Source organism: Haemaphysalis longicornis, unplaced genomic scaffold (genome assembly GCF_048455015.1).
Source record: "Haemaphysalis longicornis isolate Haplotype H1 unplaced genomic scaffold, Haemaphysalis longicornis Haplotype H1 scaffold_12, whole genome shotgun sequence".
Taxonomy (NCBI): domain Eukaryota; kingdom Metazoa; phylum Arthropoda; class Arachnida; order Ixodida; family Ixodidae; genus Haemaphysalis; species Haemaphysalis longicornis.
Window position 1 is genome coordinate 80,834,490 of NW_027526225.1, and position 18,156 is coordinate 80,852,645.

Genomic DNA, 18,156 nt, shown 5'->3' on the forward strand with positions numbered 1-18,156 from the left:
TTTTTGCTATCTTATCAAACACATTTTCGCACCTTGCTACCAAGAAAAAGAGAGAGAGAGAGAGAGAGAGAGAGAGAGAGAGAGAGAGAGAGAGAGAGAGAGAGAGAGAGAGAGAGAGAGAGAGAGAGAGAGAGAGAGAGAGAGAGAGAGAGAGAGAGAGAGAGAGAGAGAGAGAGAGAGAGAGAGAGAGAGAGAGACTAGATTTGCGGTCATTGATATCACGAAAAAAGATCAAGACAATAAAGACAAACCACTACGGCACGCTTCCCGGCTGCTGTGGGCGAGATACGCGTTACGGAAACCCTACATCGATGTTCAAGCTATTATCTCACTTACGACAAGTGGGAAAACTCGAGTCCAAAAAAGTCCATGAAGATAAAACTGCCCGATTTCTATCAGCCCTAAAAAAACTGTAAAGTAACAAGGGATCCGCAAAGAATCCGCCAAGAATCCGCATAGACAGGTCACGCAAGTGGCAAATGTGTTCGTCCTTAAAGCGCAAAAGGAGAAAAAGCCCCGCGTAGGTACGACGCTCTTGAACGCTCTTGTACCGACGCCTCTTGAACGCGACTTACGACCCCGGAAGTTGCAGCCTCAGCTATATACGCGTTGACTATCTAGGTAATGTGATTTAGGTAATACGGGACCGCTTTAGCCCACTTCGCGGAGAAACGCGTGTTGACACTGCCAGTACAAAAATTACAAGCAAAATTCACCTGTGACGACTGCTCTTACGTGAAAATCATTACTAGGGAGAATTACCCCCATGCATCAACAAAATAGTAACCCCAGAAATTTACAGGAAAGAAAGCCTGCGGTGCCAGAGAAAAGAGCGTGAGTAGTGCGAGTAGAGCGAGTAGGGCGAGTAATTATTAGTGTATGCTTCTTGTCACCACTAAAGTTCGCTTCCCCGCTACTACACCCCCAGTGCGGAGGTGCACCCTTTACAGGCACGCCGGAATTGGACGGTAGACAACGAATCGGTAAGAGGGTGAAGAAATGCAGAAATGCTTCGCATTAGAAATTCCGGGAAGGCAGATTCATTTGGAAGTGACCGCTTGAATGTTTCAAACCGTAGTTCGCAAGCAATGCTTCTAGGAGCTACACAGCTAAAGCCACTGGTTAAACAAATTTGCTACTATGCAACTTGCTACTTGCTTTTTTTCGAAATTTTGTGAGCATTGGTTCTGGCTATCGGATTCGTGTTGTTGCGGGTGAAAGATATAAACGTCGAAAAAGGTACAAAGGAATGAGACGTACGCGAGCAACATCAGCTCTCCTCCAATGTTGCGATCTGGGTAGCGCAGGCTGTGGTGTGCTCTTAAAATAATTAAAGATAAAGGAGCCTCTTCCAGCATTACAGCGCAGCTGAATCACGGAAGATGCTGCGGATCAAGCCGTACAAACAACAGGGACACGCCAGAGAAAAAGAAAGATTGCGCGAGGAAATGAACGCAGTGAACATGTATCGAAAGGACCCAACATACATGGCATCAGCGCACAGTACTCTAAGTTAGTGGAACGCAACAACCGTTTCAGCCCAGTCTCGGGCAGTACCAGTTACAAACACAATGAATTTCATTCTAATCGGGTGCTATTTTTCAAACTGGTAATCTGGGAGAAATCGTGATTTTTCGGTAAAGCCATTCCGAAATTCGGGTTTTTTTTTTCTACCTGTGCCCAAAGTAATACACTCAGTTTATTTTAGAGGATATTACGAGCTTTTTAGCTCTAACACGTTAACATTGTTGCTGTTAATCAAGGGGACATCAGGTTCTTTGTTATTTTTTAGCTAATACTCTCCGAAATTTGGCCGTTTGTTTGGAAATGAATCAGTAATGATGACAGTAAAGAGCACAGATAAATTCTAAGAAATAAAACATTTCTTTGTTCATGAAAAGCTGGTCATCGAATTCGCCCACATACTTGTTTACATACATTATCATCAGCATGCGGTATATAGTCGGTCTCCATTCGAGACATATCCGATCGTTGAGCGTAGCGTATCTCAACTTGGAGAAAGTTCTCTCGACAACACAGCTTTTATTAGCTGGGTACAACAATCTCAGTGCCCCATTTGCCAGCCTAAAGTAACGAACGGTAGAGCCCTGCCAATACTCAACGAGTTTGAAAGCAGTACCCGCCTCGGCGGCTCAGTGGCTAAGGCGTTGCGCTGCAAGGGTTAAGGCTTGGGCGAGTTGGTACATCATTATAAAAGGGGAACAGCGCAAACTCACACAAGACACAAGAAGAAGGGGGTGACAAACACGAGCGCTGACTTACAACTTTTATTAGCTGTAAGTCAGCGCAGCTGTAAGTCAGCGCAGTCAGCGCAGTTGTAAGTCAGCGCTCGTGTTTGTCACCCCCTTCTTCTTGTGTCTTGTCTGAGTTTGCGCTGTTCCCCTTTTATAGCGTTGCGCTGCTGAGCACGAGGTCGCGGGTTCGATTCCCGGCGGCGGCGGCCGCTTTTCTGATGGAGGCGGAAAGCAAAAACGCCCGTGTGTACGAGATTTCGGCGCACGTTAAAGATCCCCAAGTGGTCAAAATTAATCCGGAGCCCTCCACTACGGCGCGCCTCATCGCCTGCGCTTGCGTCGGCGCGTTAAAACCCTACAATCAATCAATCGATCAATCAATTGAAAGAAGTGTTTGTTGGGCCTGTTTTCAACAAGTATGACCATCAGCGCACGAACGATTGTGCAGTTCGCTACTGTAAAAAGGTCGGGAAACATCAGGTTTAACCCGACTCTCCTGAAATATGTTCGGGGTGTAAAAATGGGCTAAAATCGGGTTACCCGACAACGAACAACCCTCATTATAAATGACTAAGTATACTTCAAAAGGCAGTTGTTTGGAGGCTCGTTTCCACAATACAAAGATTAGAGTGTAATGCTTCCTTTCCTTGCTTTGCTTTCTTTTTTAACACGAGAGTGCTGTGTTCCAGGATTCACGAGGATTTCACTTACGTCGTATCCGTCACAGAAGTGACGCCAGTACAACGAAGCAAGTGGCCTGTAAGGGGTGCACCCCTGCGCACAGGGTCTTCTTGCGGGGAAGCAACCTTTAGTACTAAGGAGTACTTCATACTTTAGGTTGTTCGTTTTCGGCTTTTATATTTTAACAAGAAAGTGTTTTATGCGGGATACACCAAGATTTCACTGACGTCATATCCGTCACGGAAAGTACACGACGCGAGTACAACTTTGCCGAAGGGACCCGCCAGCAGGACATCGCTCGCAAAGCACGCCCGCAAGACAGCCGCCGACCCGCAAATCATGCTCAGCTGCAGATTTCGCTGCACATTTCACTTTCGTGTTTTACCGATTCCTATGACCGAGGAATCAGCCACAGTTTTTTTTTTTTTTTTTTGGTTCCCACTCTTGGGTGCAAGCGCATCCAAACGAGTAAAAAGTGGGCGTTGCCGGGACGGGCTCGCAAAGAGACATCAGAGCGCTTAGTGTCGACAAGGCGAGGAAGTCCGATAGAGACAGATGTCACCGGCGGCCGCGCACAGACACACACCGGCGACGACAGGGGCCCTGGAGACGCTCAGACCGTCGCAAACGCACTTATTCTGGGCGTCGCATCTCTGAAGGGGGCAAAAGCCAAGACAGACCGAGACGTCGTCAGTATTACCGCCGCCAGCATCAAGGCTTGCGGAGACGAATCCCCCATGAGCGAACGGTTTCCCTCAAGCAATTTGTCTTCATTTGGGCGAGGAGGTGGCACAGCGAGGCAGAGGGTGACATCTCTGCTGCAAACCAAGACGTCCGAAGCCAAGCCAAGCCAGCCCAAGAGAGAAATCAGCGGGGCAACGAAGACTAAAAAGGGACGATACGGTTCGGAACGAAAGCGTTAAACTACACTGCCATTCGCCATTCTGCGTTTTGGAAGAAAACTGAATGAGAATCAGCTCCAATACGGCCGTTGGCACAAACACTGTCTAGATAACAAGACTTGGTAACAGGCTCCTGACCCCCAACATTCATTGATATGTTTACTCGCTACCCTGCTCTATATACACAAGCCGGTGTTCAACCTTGATCAGTTGAAAGTTTACACTTTAAACGGTCACCATTTTGAGGCGACCTCCGAGCATTGTGAACAAGCGGGCGATGGTCCACGTGCGCACCCGCGCCAGCGAATTGTAGCTACACAGGGTGGGGCACACTTTTAGTCGAATGAATAGCGGGGGCAGTCTGGCGCGATAGCCCTGAACAACTATGTCGCGTAGCTGCGGCAACACGCCACCCCCCCCCTCCCCTCTCCCCCCCCCCTATCGACGAGAACGCGACGGAAAGGGATGATTGCATAAAATAAACAAAAATAAGGGTAAGCGCACAACTCGAGCGGGAGAAAAGATTCGCGGCTGGGTAGACTGCAGTGCGATCGACGGAACCCGGTGGCGCTGCGAATACAGGAACGCACGCAAAGTAGTACAAGCGCGCTAGGGCGGCTGTTCGGTAACGGGGCATGCAAGAAAAGGGGAGGCGATAAGGGAATGCCCTGCGTAGTACCAGCCCGAAAGTCGCCGTCTTCTGTTCAGAATTGCTAAGCAGACGGAACACGGCCGACCAGCAGTGCTTTCTCAGCGGAAAGACGTACGCACGCATATGCGCGGCGCTGCGGCTAAAAAAAAAAAACAGTAAATACTGAACCAAAAAACTGGCAAGGAATGTCTAAGGAGAGCAGTCATAAATAAAAAGCGAGGTAAGAGATAGAAAAGATGAAAAGTGAAGAACAACAACTCCCAGAACACCGGTCCGGAAGAGACGAAAGAAAACAGGGCATGTCTACCCGCGTAGGTTCTCCTCCCGCCGGCACCAGCAGCGGAGGGTTGATTTATAACCGTGGATTGTGGGTTACGGTGGCTCTTGTCCAGAGCCCAGACTATGTATTGCTGCAGCAAGGAGCGATCACTTTACAGTACGCGCTTCTGAATGTTGTGTTTCGGGCTTTGTTTTTTCCTCTTTTACTGGCTTGACTGTATCGGTTTCATCTTTCAACACAAAGCACAGCTTAGCTATGGAATCCGTATACGTCGTCATGTTAGTTCTTGCTTGGTAGCAAAAGACGGACAATCAAATACCCCTAGTTTCATTTGCAAGCAAAATTTGGCTCTTAAGGACGGCGTTAGGTCAGTCCCAAAAAGAAAGTGTATATCACTTATAGGATAGAAACGCCAACGAAAACAACAACAAAAGAAACAGGGCGATGGTCAACCCACCGCAAGCATGCGGAATGCTCTGACGGCGAAGAACTCGAATCAAACAGACACGCCGTGGTAGCTCAGTGGCTAAGGTGTTGGGCTGCTGAGCACCAGGACCCGCGTTTGATTCCCGGCCGCCGCGGCCGCTCTTCTAATGGAGGCGAAAAGTATAAACGCCCGTGTGTACGAGATTTCGGGCACGTTAAAAATCCCCAGGTGGTCAAAATGAATCAGGAGCCCTCCACTACGGCGCGCCTCATCGCCTGCGTTGCGTCGGCGCGTTAAACCCTACAATCAATCGAATCAAACAGGCGGTTTTACCTTACAATGTGTAAATTATTACCGCCTGACGAAGCAATCAGTGATCTACGGTTGCTAAGAGTCTGAGTTTCGTATCAAACTGTTTCCGCAAAGTACGTATAAAAAATCCGACAATCAGAAGATTGCACGACACCCGAAGAAAAAGGGACAAATTATCTGCCCAGCCTGCCTGCGTACGAAATATAATATGAGTGAAAGAACGCGATTTAACGAACAGAAGCACGGCTAGAGAAATGTATGATGCGAAGATAAGGCACTAGATCAGTGGCCAAAGCGAAAGGGAGCAAACAGACGGGATTGAAAAAGATAAGCAGTTTGGTATAGCACCGCAGGCGAGAGAGAGGAAGAGAGCAACCACGGAAATTGATTAGGCTGCAGGCTTGGCGTACGCGGTGGCGCTGTACCGCATTTCGGCCGCGGGGATAATAGAACGAGCCTTCGATTTTCCATAAGCATCTGCGCCAAAGTGTCCGAGACAAAACGTCCGGCCGTTAGCGGGTCGAAGCAAAACAAACACGAAAGAATGTCGACGGAAAGTGTGCCGCTGCGTCGGAGCGCGCACCACTCACTGTACCCTTACGGGGCGAATTGATTTCGCCACAGAGGCGCTATTATGTATACGCACACACGCGCGCGCGCGTGCCGAGAAAACGATGGTCAGAAGAATCGCTGCCGCATAACCGCTAACCAAATAGCGGCCTCGCGGTGACAAAGAAGGCACTCAGCAAATGTCCTTTGGCCTGGCACTGTCCGGGAGTTTCACGGGCGACACCGATATGAGGGCGAAAAAGGAGTTGCCGTTGAGTTGACTTCTATATCCCTCTTTTTTCATCCATCTGCACTGCTTCGAAATTTCCTAGAAAGAAGCGAATGCGTTACAACTCGCTGCCGAATCCCAGGGGAAAACTTCAGAAACCGGTTTAAAAGCGGTAGGTAGTAGTCACAGACACGCAGAGACTGAACGGTCGGAAAAGACTGGTAATATTCCATCAACAGTTAGGTAGTCCTAAGAAATGAATGAATGAATGAATGGAGTAAGCGAGTGAATGAATCGATTAATGAATTAGAGAGTGAGTGAGTGCAGTGAGTGAATGAATGGATGAATGAGTGGGTAAGTGAGTCAGTGAATGAATGAATGAATGAATGAATTAGTGAGTGAGTGAATGGAGTGAGCGCATGAATGAATGAATGAATGAATGAATGAATGAATGAATGAATGAATGAATGAATGAATGAATGAATGAATGATTGAATGAATGAATGAATGAATGAATGAATGAATGAATGAATGAATGAATGAGTGGGTTAGTGAGTCAGTAAGTCAGTGAATGACTGAATGAACACAATCTAGCAAAAACTGAACGCATTCGTACGGCGAGTGACAAAAGTCAGTGCGAAGTTGCTTAGACACACGCGGTATGCTTACAACTAGTTCCCTTCAATTCTGAGCAAAATTTGATATCGCCCTACAACCCCCACGTTCTAACCGGAAAGTTGTTTATACAAATCTAGCTAAACCTCCTCAATGCCGTCTAGTCACCTCTTCTTGTTGGCACAAATATAGGCCCACTTCCGTACAAGTTTCAGAAGTCAGATTTCTCCGCGGTTGAAGACTTTAAAATAAACAGCAATCGCTGTTTCCTCTACATTTTTTTTAAATTATATATACCGAGAACGGTAGACACTATCCACCACTCCTGCCTCTCGTGGTCAGAATGTGTAACTCACCAAAGCACATTATTGTTAGTGCCACCAGTGCACTCAGCACTACGTGGTCCAGTGGACTTATTAGCAACATTATACAAACTGCGCGGCTTATTAAATGTTGTAGGTCCGTGTATCGACTCCACACGCGGTCCCGATATATAGTGGTGCCCTTGCCGCAATCAGCACCGGTGACCATAACTCCAGCGATGGGCTATATGGAACGCCACCATATTTCTGGCAAGAAAGCGTCACTTGTTAGACACCGAAAACCAACACTTCGAAAATATTAACACTGGTTGCCTACATTGATCAAAAAAGTGCAATGACGTTTTTTTTTTTTTTTTTTCACAGCTGATGCTCACGCTAGCTCAGCACCCTCCTGAAACTTTCCGAATATACGGAATTTTTGGGATATGAATTTCTTACCTATCTTGACTAGAGGCCACCAAAAAAGGGAGGATGTTTTTGAGAAACATGTGATAATATAATATTGAATACCCTTCTGAAAAAACTTACACCGTTTTTCGTTCCATATGACTGCCAGAAACGGTAAATCATTGTCCGTACGAATTTCGTATGTACGGAAAACATACGAAGTCCAATTTCGCCACTTTTTGAAGATAGAAACACCAAATCTGTGCCAAACGTTGTTATTGTGAGCAATCATCTTATTTCACTGTTTTTGGAAAGAATATGACCTCTAGTTACGCCTCGGTGCGCTATACTTCGTGTGAACTCTGTCTTCCCATAATACCGTATATACGAAACGTTTCAGTCGGGCAATGATTCCCAGTTATTATAATTTTATTCCGCCGGCTCAATTAGGTCCCCTGCCGATGCGTTTAGCCTTCTCTAGCGAGCAGCGCAACTAGATCGGCAAAAAACGGCGTGCACGGTGCACTTGGAAACACTTTTTTTCGCTCTTTCTTTACCAAAAATCTTCACATGAGGGATACGAAACAGAACCCTGATCAATATCGTAACAGGAAGGTGCCGCTAGCCACCCTCGTCACTCCCTCCCCGAGATTACTAATGGTCCCAGTAAACACACCAGCAAAGCCGCAGGCACACGTTTGTGGGAAGCATTTGGAGCTAAACGGTGGCTAGCCAAAGCCAAAGCCAAAGTAAAATCCACCGAGCGTAGCCATTTCGAAAAGTAGGACAGACCATTCGGAAAAAAGGCGCGCAAAATGAAACGAAAAGTACACGTACAGATATAAAAAAAACGAGATGAAGAGAATTCAACTGGTCGTACGCGACAACGCGACGCACATAGATCATAAAGAGCGAAAGGAGCTCAGGAATTTTCCAATTACACGAGTGAGCGAGTATACCACGACACGGAACAATCACTGCTAGCAGCGACGAACCAACGCGGGAGCCGAGAAAGCAGGGCGCCGGGAAACGGCGCGAATAATTTATTATATTAAACACGCATACGGCCGCTGGACCGCCAATCTTTCGGCCGCCTGCTCCTGCAATTAATCAAAGCGGCGGGCGACCTATCCATAACGGCGACTAGACATCAAGGAGGGAGGGAGTGCAGGAGGAGGCCGAAGCCGCGTACAGAAACAAATGCACACGGGACTCGTAGGAACGCGCAATGGACATTAGGCTGATGCACGTTACCTAGTGACGAACGAAGCGGTTCTCGGCAGGTTCTGAGGCCTATAGACCGTAGTCGTTGTACGGCGCAAATTCCCCGGGGCTTCCTCATAGGGAGCGAAGTCATTAGGACACCATGAAACGATTAGCTGGTCCCGGCGTTCGTTTATAATTAAATGTGCCCCTGTAAACGCGCCGAGAAACGTTGTGACCCGGCGTGCCGAGGCGAAAAAGTTTGTCAGTCGATGTTACACACACTCGAGCCGAATAGTAATCGTTCCCTTTTTTTTTTTTTACTTTAGGTAGACAGTCATTGCGGTAGGGAATGTCACGACTGCAGAAGATGCATCATCACGAATATGTTATAGTAACGACGCGTGAGGGGTTGGCTGGGGTCGATGTGGCTTGAAATCTTTTCTCTTTAATTCTAGAAATAAACGCAGGGTACATTTTAGCCGGATCACCTAATTAGGCCCCATGGCAGGAAACATTGCATTGTGACCAAATATTGCTCTGTAGTGTGAATCGAGACGAAATACGAGGGAAAAAAATCCCGGGCCACCTCCACTAACGTGAAATCTGGGGAGGTGCGAAGCATACAGTGTATAAGTGTATTAGTTCTTGACGCCTTGGCGTTTTTGCCAACAGAGATGAAACCGGTGGGGGTAGAGTAATACTAATACAGCTTTGCTGTAAACGTCTCTCGTCATTGAAGCTCGAAGTGCTCCAGCGCGAGGCGCAAAAAAGTGTCCCGGTGTTTTTTTTAGTACGCGTTACGTTCTAGCCCGAGGCGTAAACGACTTTTCTCGGTGTTTTATCACCGTGACTAGATGAGACGACGATTATGGCGACGACAGGAGACGCCAACATCCCGAGCCCCTAAGGGGCTTCGCCCCTAAAACGCCCGGGTGTGAAAGGCCCCGAATCCCGTCAGAGCATAAGTTGGGTTTGGTTAAATTAGACTAGCCTTTGTTAGATAACACTGATTTGATTAGTTGAAGTGAGGCCAGCAAAGTTACGGCTGAAGTTAGGATACACGTAGTCAGATTTGGCATTGTGTTAGGCTACTAAGGTAGGGTTAACGTTATGTTAGGTAACGTCAACGTTATGTAAGGTTAGGTAAAGTCGGGTTAACATTAGGTTAGGTTAGCTTGCCTGAGGTTAAAGATATGGTTAAAGGTTAGGTTAAAGTTCGGTGAGTTTAAGTTATCTTATATCAAGTAGGTAAGGAGCCACTGCGGTGGCTCAGTGACTAAGGCGTCGTGCTGTCGCGCTCAATGACGTTGGTCCGGTCCCGGCCTCAGCGGTCGCATTACAAATGGAAACGACAAGCGAAAACGCACGTGCATCGAGATTCCGGCCCGCGTTAACGATACGAAGGACATCGAAATGAAGCCGCCAGCACTCCATTACGGCGCGCCTCTAAGCCCAGGTGTGACATCGGCGCATTAAACGCCCAATATTTTTAGATGCGAAGGCATCTCATTCACCCGCCTTGTCCCTGCATTCGGCGTCGGCGTCGTCGTTGTTGTTGTCAGCGTCCACCCCTTCCCCATTCTCCTCGCCGCGTCAGCTTCGCTCTCCGCCACTCACCCCCTCTCCTCTCCGATAGCGAACACTCTCTCGCGAGGGGCATTGGATTGGATTCGATTGGATTGGCTTGTATTTGGATTGGATTGGATTAAAGTGGATTGTGTTGCGTCATAGCCGCGGCAGACGCACTGGCGCCGGCGCGTCCCCTCACCGTTATGAGCGCTATAAAACGCGGTGCCTGCGCCGCTCCGCTCCATCGTTCCAGTGCCATTCCTCCGCTGTCCAACGCTGCAACGTGAACCCCCTATGCGTCGCATCTACGCAGGGGTTCCCGCGAGGGGAGGTGGGAGTTTTTGCAAATTGGATAGGCCCAAGATGAAGGTGGTTTAGGTGGTCTGACACCGATATTGTGCAGGAAACGACGCGGAAGATGGTGGCCATAATAGCAAAACGGCATAACCAGAACGGTGGTTAACCAAGTCCATAGATGACAAAGGAATTCAAAAGCCACATACGCGCAGTATGAAACTATGGGATGCAGGGCCGTTCCAGTGTACACGAGCGTTGAAGCTTAGGTACACCCTTTCGGTACACCATCGAGGGCAGTAGGCTGAATGCTTCTCACACCCTCCCAATTTGAAAAGACGAATCAAGTTGGCATCACCTTGAGCCTTGGATTGACAGAGACCCTTGTGAAATTTAATGACAGCGCGTCGGCGCGGCCCGCAGGATGCCGTTCTTATTTTGCGCCCCGAAGGTGTATGCATGGCGTCTACTCTACGTGATGAGAATAACTTAAGGGCGGCTCTGAGAGAGGCACATATGTAGCTATTTCACGACACGATCGGAATGTGGGAACGGCGTTGACAGAGACGCCGCGGGAACGGGAGCGACAAAAAGCATCTATCACACCACCTCTTCGCTGTTTAATTTTCTCCTTTAGGTTCCCGGGTCCGCGTTCATCATCATCATCATCCTCATCAACAGCCCAATTAGGCCTACTGCAGGGCGAAGGCCTCTCCCACTGACTTCCAACAGCTTCTGCCATGCACCGCTTGAGTCGACTGCTGGCCACCTACGTTAAGTATTTCATCCTTCCATCGTGTTAATGGACTTCCCCTTCTTTTAGACCCATCTCTTGGTATCCGCTCTGTTATACAAATTTTCCATCCACCGGTTGTCGGTTCGTCTTCAACACGGCCAGCCAGAGTCCATCTGTTTTTCTTTATTTCAACTAAGATATCTTCTACTCGAGTTTGTTCCCTCAACCGGGAAGCTCGTTTCCTGTCTCTAAGTGTTACTCCTATCATCATTCGTTCCATGGCCCGTTAAGCCCATCAAGTTCGCTTTCTACTTGTTAAGTAAGGGGCGAAATTTCTGCCCCGTGTGTCATCACCGGCAGTATGCACTGGTTGTATATTTTTCTTTTGAGCGATAGAGGTAGCTTACTTTGCATTATTTGGGAGTGCTTGCCGAGCACTCCCCAGCCCATACCAATTCTGCGCCGGATTTCTCTTTCGTGGTTGGGGCCCAGGGGTCAATTCTCAAATTATATCCGACTCGCTGTACGTCAGTGCTGAGACTTCCGAGTAACATGATCACACAAACAAAAAAAGTACTGCATTGTACGTCTATCACCTTCGACCCCTCCCTCCCTCCCTCCCTCCCTCCCTCCATCTCAGTTGATTTCAGGTAAAAAGAACATTAGGGAAGCAGAATCGCAAACTGGGTAACTACCCTTCAGCTCACTGCTAACTCATTTCGGCGTCTTTGCATAAAGTGCACCAAACGCTCATCAAAATCTTTAAATCTTGCATAGGACTGTCTGTTTCACTTACAAGTATTCCACCGGCAATTCTACAACGGTGAGCGTAACGACATACTAAATTTTACACTTCATTCGTTATTAAATGATACAGTTTGTGCGTTCGGATACAAAAGACGAGGAAAGAATAAAAAAAAAAAAACTTCCCGCAAACTTTCCTCTTATCCGAACGTGATTGCATACTCGGCGCCAATGGTACCACGTTCCGTTCGTGGCAGTCCCATAATTTACAAAAGCGAGATACTAAGTGCCATTTTTCACCGACGCAAGCAAAAGCCCGCCGCGAAAGAAATCCCGCAGCCCGCGGTACTCAGCCGGAGTCGCAGGGCTCGGGGATCATTCGTCTAGCGGACGCCTCTCACAAGACACGCGGCAACAACCGCCGTAAGCACGGTCAACCTCGTTAGCACGCGGAGCGCCGAGTTTCTATGGCGCTCGAGCAAGCAAGAGGAGAGAGCAAGACGACATCCGAAGCTCGGCAAAGAGCGCGCAAGAAGGAGACTCGGGTGGATAATTAATCACGCCTTACTCGCTGCAGCCGTCGTCTCCCAACGTGCAACCCGCGCGAACCACACGCCCTAACGAGTTGCGCCATGAGTGGATATGAGAATATGAGCGCCAGAGGCAGGACTGTCATTTACAGCCGACCCGGTGGGGAACACTGTGATAGTACACGTCCCCGAAACCAACAGCGTTGCCGTAACACCATGTCCTATAACTGATCCATACTATTTTTTGCCGTTTTCCTGGAAGGCTTCATTTTTCATTTTTTTTTTTTACAGTGGAATCCTTGAGGTTGGTCCGATGGCGTAAACAAAAAAAATACAAAGAAACAAATCGCGCCGCCTTTAAAGGGTGCACCACCGCAGATAGGGCAATATTACAGTAAAGCCCGCTTTCGCGCTTGCTTGAGTGTGAGCACAAGGGGCATATGAGTATGCGCCCCCCTTCACTATACCATTTTAAAGGTGACAGTTTTTCTTGGGCTACTAAAACGCAAAACAATGGCGCAGCTTGTACTAGTGCTGCAAGGCTGGAGAAACAGTAGAGCTGGGGGTCGACCGAGCTTCTTAACACCTCGGTTCCGCTGTCAGAGTGGGGGACCGACCGTAACGACCTGTAAAATCCAGCTAAACTTGGCCTCACCCCTCAATGCTAAGCCTAGCCTAGCAAGAACATCGCGAAACTTGACAAAACTTAGCGAAGCCTGCCAAAATCTAGCAAAACTTAGCAGCACCGGAAGAAGCTAAGTCGACCTCCAGCTCGCTGTTTATCCAGCCTTGAACAATTAGTGCAAGCTGCGCCAATTTTTTTTATAATTTTAACGAAAGGACATTACTTCGCCCTCCTCCCCAAAGAGCTCACTCAATGAAATTGTTGCCGCAGCCAGCTCCCTCAAAATCTCCCCCAGAATTCCACGCTCGCAAATTGTTGTCCCTGTTTGTTCCAATCGCCTACTGATTGATTGTTTGATTGTAGGGTTTAACGCGCCTACACAACGCAGGTCGATGAGGCGCGCCGTAGTGGAGGGCTCCGGATTAATTTTGACCACCTGGGAATCTTCAACGTGCGCCGAAATCTCGTACACACGGATGTTTTTGCTTTTCGCCTCCATCAGAACAACGGCCGCCACGGCCGGGAATCGAACCCGCGACCTCGTGCTCAGCAGCGCAACGCCTTAGCCACTAAGCCACCGCGGCGGGTCCAACCGCACACTAAGCGAGAACTATATATTGCCGCGAACCATGCACTAGATTTGTTCATGTTCTTGCTTTTATCGCCCGGCTGCGCTGAGGCTGTGTTATCTGTGCCCCAAGTGAAGCGCATGATTCATTCTTTCTTTCTCATGCTGCACGGATTATCTCATCTGACAAGAAGAATGTTTCGCCCTAGCGCCACTGGCCTAGAATAGTCTTCTTTTATCTACACTGTTCTCGACGCAATCCGACGGTTCGAGAAACACCCACTCCCGAATATAAATTGCTCTCAGATTGACGCCGCGGCATTCGACTCGCCGACGCTCACCTGCGCACGTCACTATGTTGACTGCTGCTTCGTCACCTGTGTATTCTTTGGGTAGTTAGGGGAGCACAAGTTCGCTCCAATAAACTTGTTTTCCTTGAAGACAACTGCGTCGTCTTTGGCTTCGTGACAATATCTCAGTGAGCAAGTGGGCTGGTTGGCGCATGCCTAAACGCGAGTTTCAGTCCAATAAGCTTTTTTAAGAGGCGAAGCCCCTCAGGGGAGCTGGCTGTCGGTGTCTCATGTCGTCCTAGTCTCGTGGCGTCGTCGTTTCAAGTAGTCACAGTACTAAAACACCTAACGCCTCGCGTTAGAACGTAACGCGTACTAAAATAACATGCCGGAACACTCGTTTTCCAACGCCTCGCACTAGAGCGCTTCGTGCTCATGACACGAGACTTTTAGAGCAAAGCTGTTCACCTCTACCCCCCAACGGTTTCATCTCCGTTGGCAAAAACACCAAGGCGAAACGAATACACTTATACAATGCATGCTCGGCCCTCCCCAGGTTTCACGTTAGTGGAGATGGACCCAGATTTTTTTTCTCGACTCTTAATTTATCCCTCGGGAGACGAATAGATGTCACATTTTCAAAGTAAGTACTGCACCGGAGAAGTGGCTTCGCCAGGTAACGGCAGGCATCCCTGCTGAGCTCTAAGAAGCACGTGCGCTCTGGCAAGCACATCGACAGACGTATACGTGCCCACGCTCTAACGCTCGAGAGGGCCCCAAAGTGATGGATCGCTCCTGTTTTATGGCACGGTATTACATCGGCTTCGCCGTGTAGTACATACACACATAAGGCGCCTCAACATCTCCCCTACAACGCCCCCGCCTACCTTCCTAAACACACCCTCCTCCTACCCCTCTATCTCAAATTTGCCGCTGGTTCGACGATGCACGCGAGAGGAGCGGAGTACAAGTGGCGCGGGGGCGGCTCTGTTTCTTCTTTTTTTTTGCTTAACCTCCTATGCGGGTTTTTCAGATTCCCTCGCGCGTGGGGAACTAAAAACAAATTGGTAGCTCGAGCATTTGCCACGCTAGCAGAACGTCACTACAATGGGATAAGTCAAAGCGAAAAAATAAATGACTTCGGCACCCGTCGCCTTAAAAGAAGAGCGGCACAGCAATCGGTGTTCGCTTATAAAGTAGACGCATCGAAATGGATTTCAAATATCCAAAAAAAAAAAAAAAAAACCGGCGTTCAATAACGGTTGCGTACCCTGCGGGAACATAACACCGGGACAACATCGCTTGTTCCCGTTGATTGCAGGGATTCGCAGAATCTTTCAGATTGCGTTGTTAGGTTCGCTCTCATATCTTGATTTCGCCATCCGAGAGGGGAAGAGGGACAGTTATCCTCTTTGTCAATGCCTCCGCTCCGTTGTCGAAGTGAACGGCGCACACAATGTCCGCGTCACATCAGGGGGGAGCTTTGCGCCGATCCCAACTCTCTTGGATGCGTAATCATATGCGACGACAATTTTAAATTTGGAGTCGCATATCTCGGAGCACAGACACACCAGAAGAATTCTTCCAACTGGTACTGTGTAGAAACACAACTGCATCTACTTTTCAATACAAACAGACCCACTTACTGCAGTCAACAAAAAGGGTTCAATTTTGGTTAATTATGTTGCTGAAAGCGATAATTGTCATCTCACTTTGTGTCCTCCTGGCCACATAACTTCTTTGCCCAGAGAGATTTGTCTCGAATGCCTTACTAAATCGGCTACCTGGGACATGGACTTAGCGGCCTGCCAGTGCCTAATTTTAAGAAAACCATAACTCTTAATTTTGAACACCAAGTATATTCGCAAACACGAAACGATTAATATTTCTCGTTAAAAAGCTGTCGTGTCGCCACTTGTGACCGTTTACCTCAGCGCCAAGACTTTCCTACAACGTCTCCAAACCAGCTAGCCCTGCAACGCATACTGGTCCAAAAAGAAGTTCGTCTCGAGCATAAACTATAAATGTGAATACAATCGGCAGACACTTTGCTATTTATCCGCACTTGCAACCCGCGCGTTGTCGTCGAGTGGAGCCTGGCATCAGAAAAGCCCAGTTCACCTTCTTGTTGGAAAAGTAATTGAATGAAGCTACGCAACCTACAATACGAGGTGGGGAAGAGCGAGCTCACCTGTCTTCCGTTCTTCCACCAGGTTATCGTGGCAGGCGGATCTCCACGGGCGCTGCATCGTAGCACGATCGTGCTTCCCGCTGGAACGCTGAGCACTGAGGTCCGGACTCCGCCTTCAACCTTGGCTGGCACTGCGAGGAAACAAGGAAAGCAAAATATAGACAAAACCGATGTCCGAAATAGGAATATTACACCTCAATCCCACGAGCGCTTCAAATCCCCCCCCCCCCCCCCCCCCCCCCCCCCCCGTTTTTTTTTAGCGGCGAAGCCCCTGAGGGGCTCGGGCTGTCGGCGTCTAATTTCGTCGTCGTAACCATCGTCTCGTGTAGTCACTTTACTACCGAGGCACTCGTTTACGCCTCTCGCTAGCTGAGCTTTGTGCTTCAAAGACAAGAGACTTTTACAGCAAAGCTGTATACCTCAACCCCGAAACGGTTACACCTCCATTGGGGAAAACGCCAAGGCGCCAAAAATACACCTATACACTGCATGCTTCGCCTCTCCCCAGGTTTCACGTTAGTGGAGATGGCTCTGGACTTTTTTTTCTCTTTTCTTGTTAGTAATCAGGCTGTAAACAGACTTCATCCGTTGAGCTCTCAGCAATGCCCGATCAGATTTGTTACGTCTGATTGTCTTTGATTATTCGACCGCGATAACCTCTATCTCGCTTAAACAGGGAATTTTTTTTCCATTCAGAAATTACCAGCATGCGGCGCAACAAAGGACGCTCGTCACTCTAAGCTTTCTATTGTTGCGTTGATGCAGATAAACCGAACTGTTTTTCCCTGCAATAAATAAAATCAAGTTACGCAGACCTTCGATGTTTTCGAAGGAGTATCGAAAGTTGTGCCTGCTCAGTGGCTAAGGCATTGTGCTGCTGAGCACGAAGACGCGGGTTCGATTCCCGGCCGCGGCGGCCGCTTTTCTGGTGTAGGTTAAAAGCAAAAACGGCCGTGTGTACGAGATTTCTGTGCACGTTAAAAATCCCCAGGCGGCCAAAATTCATCCGGAGCTCTTCACTAAGGCGCGCCTCGTCGCCTGCGTTGCGTCGGCGCGTTAAACCCTACAATCAATCGAAAGTTGTGCCTGGAAAATTCCCCAGTAACCTTAGTGACCTTATCATCACGCTCTTAAACCCTTCGCTCCTACTCCACAGAAAAAAAAAATGTAAACATGCAATCATATACTTTACTTTCTTTCCCCCTTGATTTTACTTCGTCTTCTAACTTAATTCGTTCTACCTCAGCCCATGTGATCTCCTCCACAATCCTTCCTTGCTAATCGCAGTCGCCACATGTGCCAGAGATTCCAGCAAATACCACTGCTAATCCTTTTGGGTCAACCTCGGCGTGCCACTTTCGGAGGAGCAGACGTTGTAAGCGAAGCACCGACTGAAGCAATCCATGTCTCTCAACAGGAGGTGGTGGCCTCGCTCGTGTCATCCGACATTAACGCAGGTTGAAGCATTGTCCCTGCGGTTTTGGCCCTTCTTTACTTCATTCTGCTACGAACCGCAGCGCAACTTCGCGAAGAAACCAGCAAACAAGCAGGAAAAAAAAAGCGTTTTCGCACTAGAAAGATGAACAGCTTCCCACAGGAGGGAACACACCCATTTGTCCTCCCTCCATTACTGTCACTCTAGCGAATCGCTAATGCGCTGCCGAGGCACCTGCGTCGAGTAAAAACACCCCCCAGGCGTGAAGGCCTCGATGAGCCACACGCCCAACACCTCCTTCCAGCTGAGTGATTGTCACAGACTTCACAGCTTCGCCTGCACACGCTAAAAATTTC

General features: G+C 48.5%; 1 protein-coding gene across 1 annotated transcript in view; it reads right to left on the bottom strand.

Moving 5' to 3' along the window:
- The window catches only part of LOC144162859 (muscle, skeletal receptor tyrosine protein kinase-like), a gene marked incomplete in the record, with an annotated part of 645,867 nt that overhangs the window by 320,664 nt on the left and 307,047 nt on the right, over positions 1–18,156 (bottom strand). Inside the window, 1 exon segment of the mRNA XM_077693565.1 lies at positions 16,366–16,496. Coding sequence (XP_077549691.1) covers positions 16,366–16,496 — 131 coding nt within the window.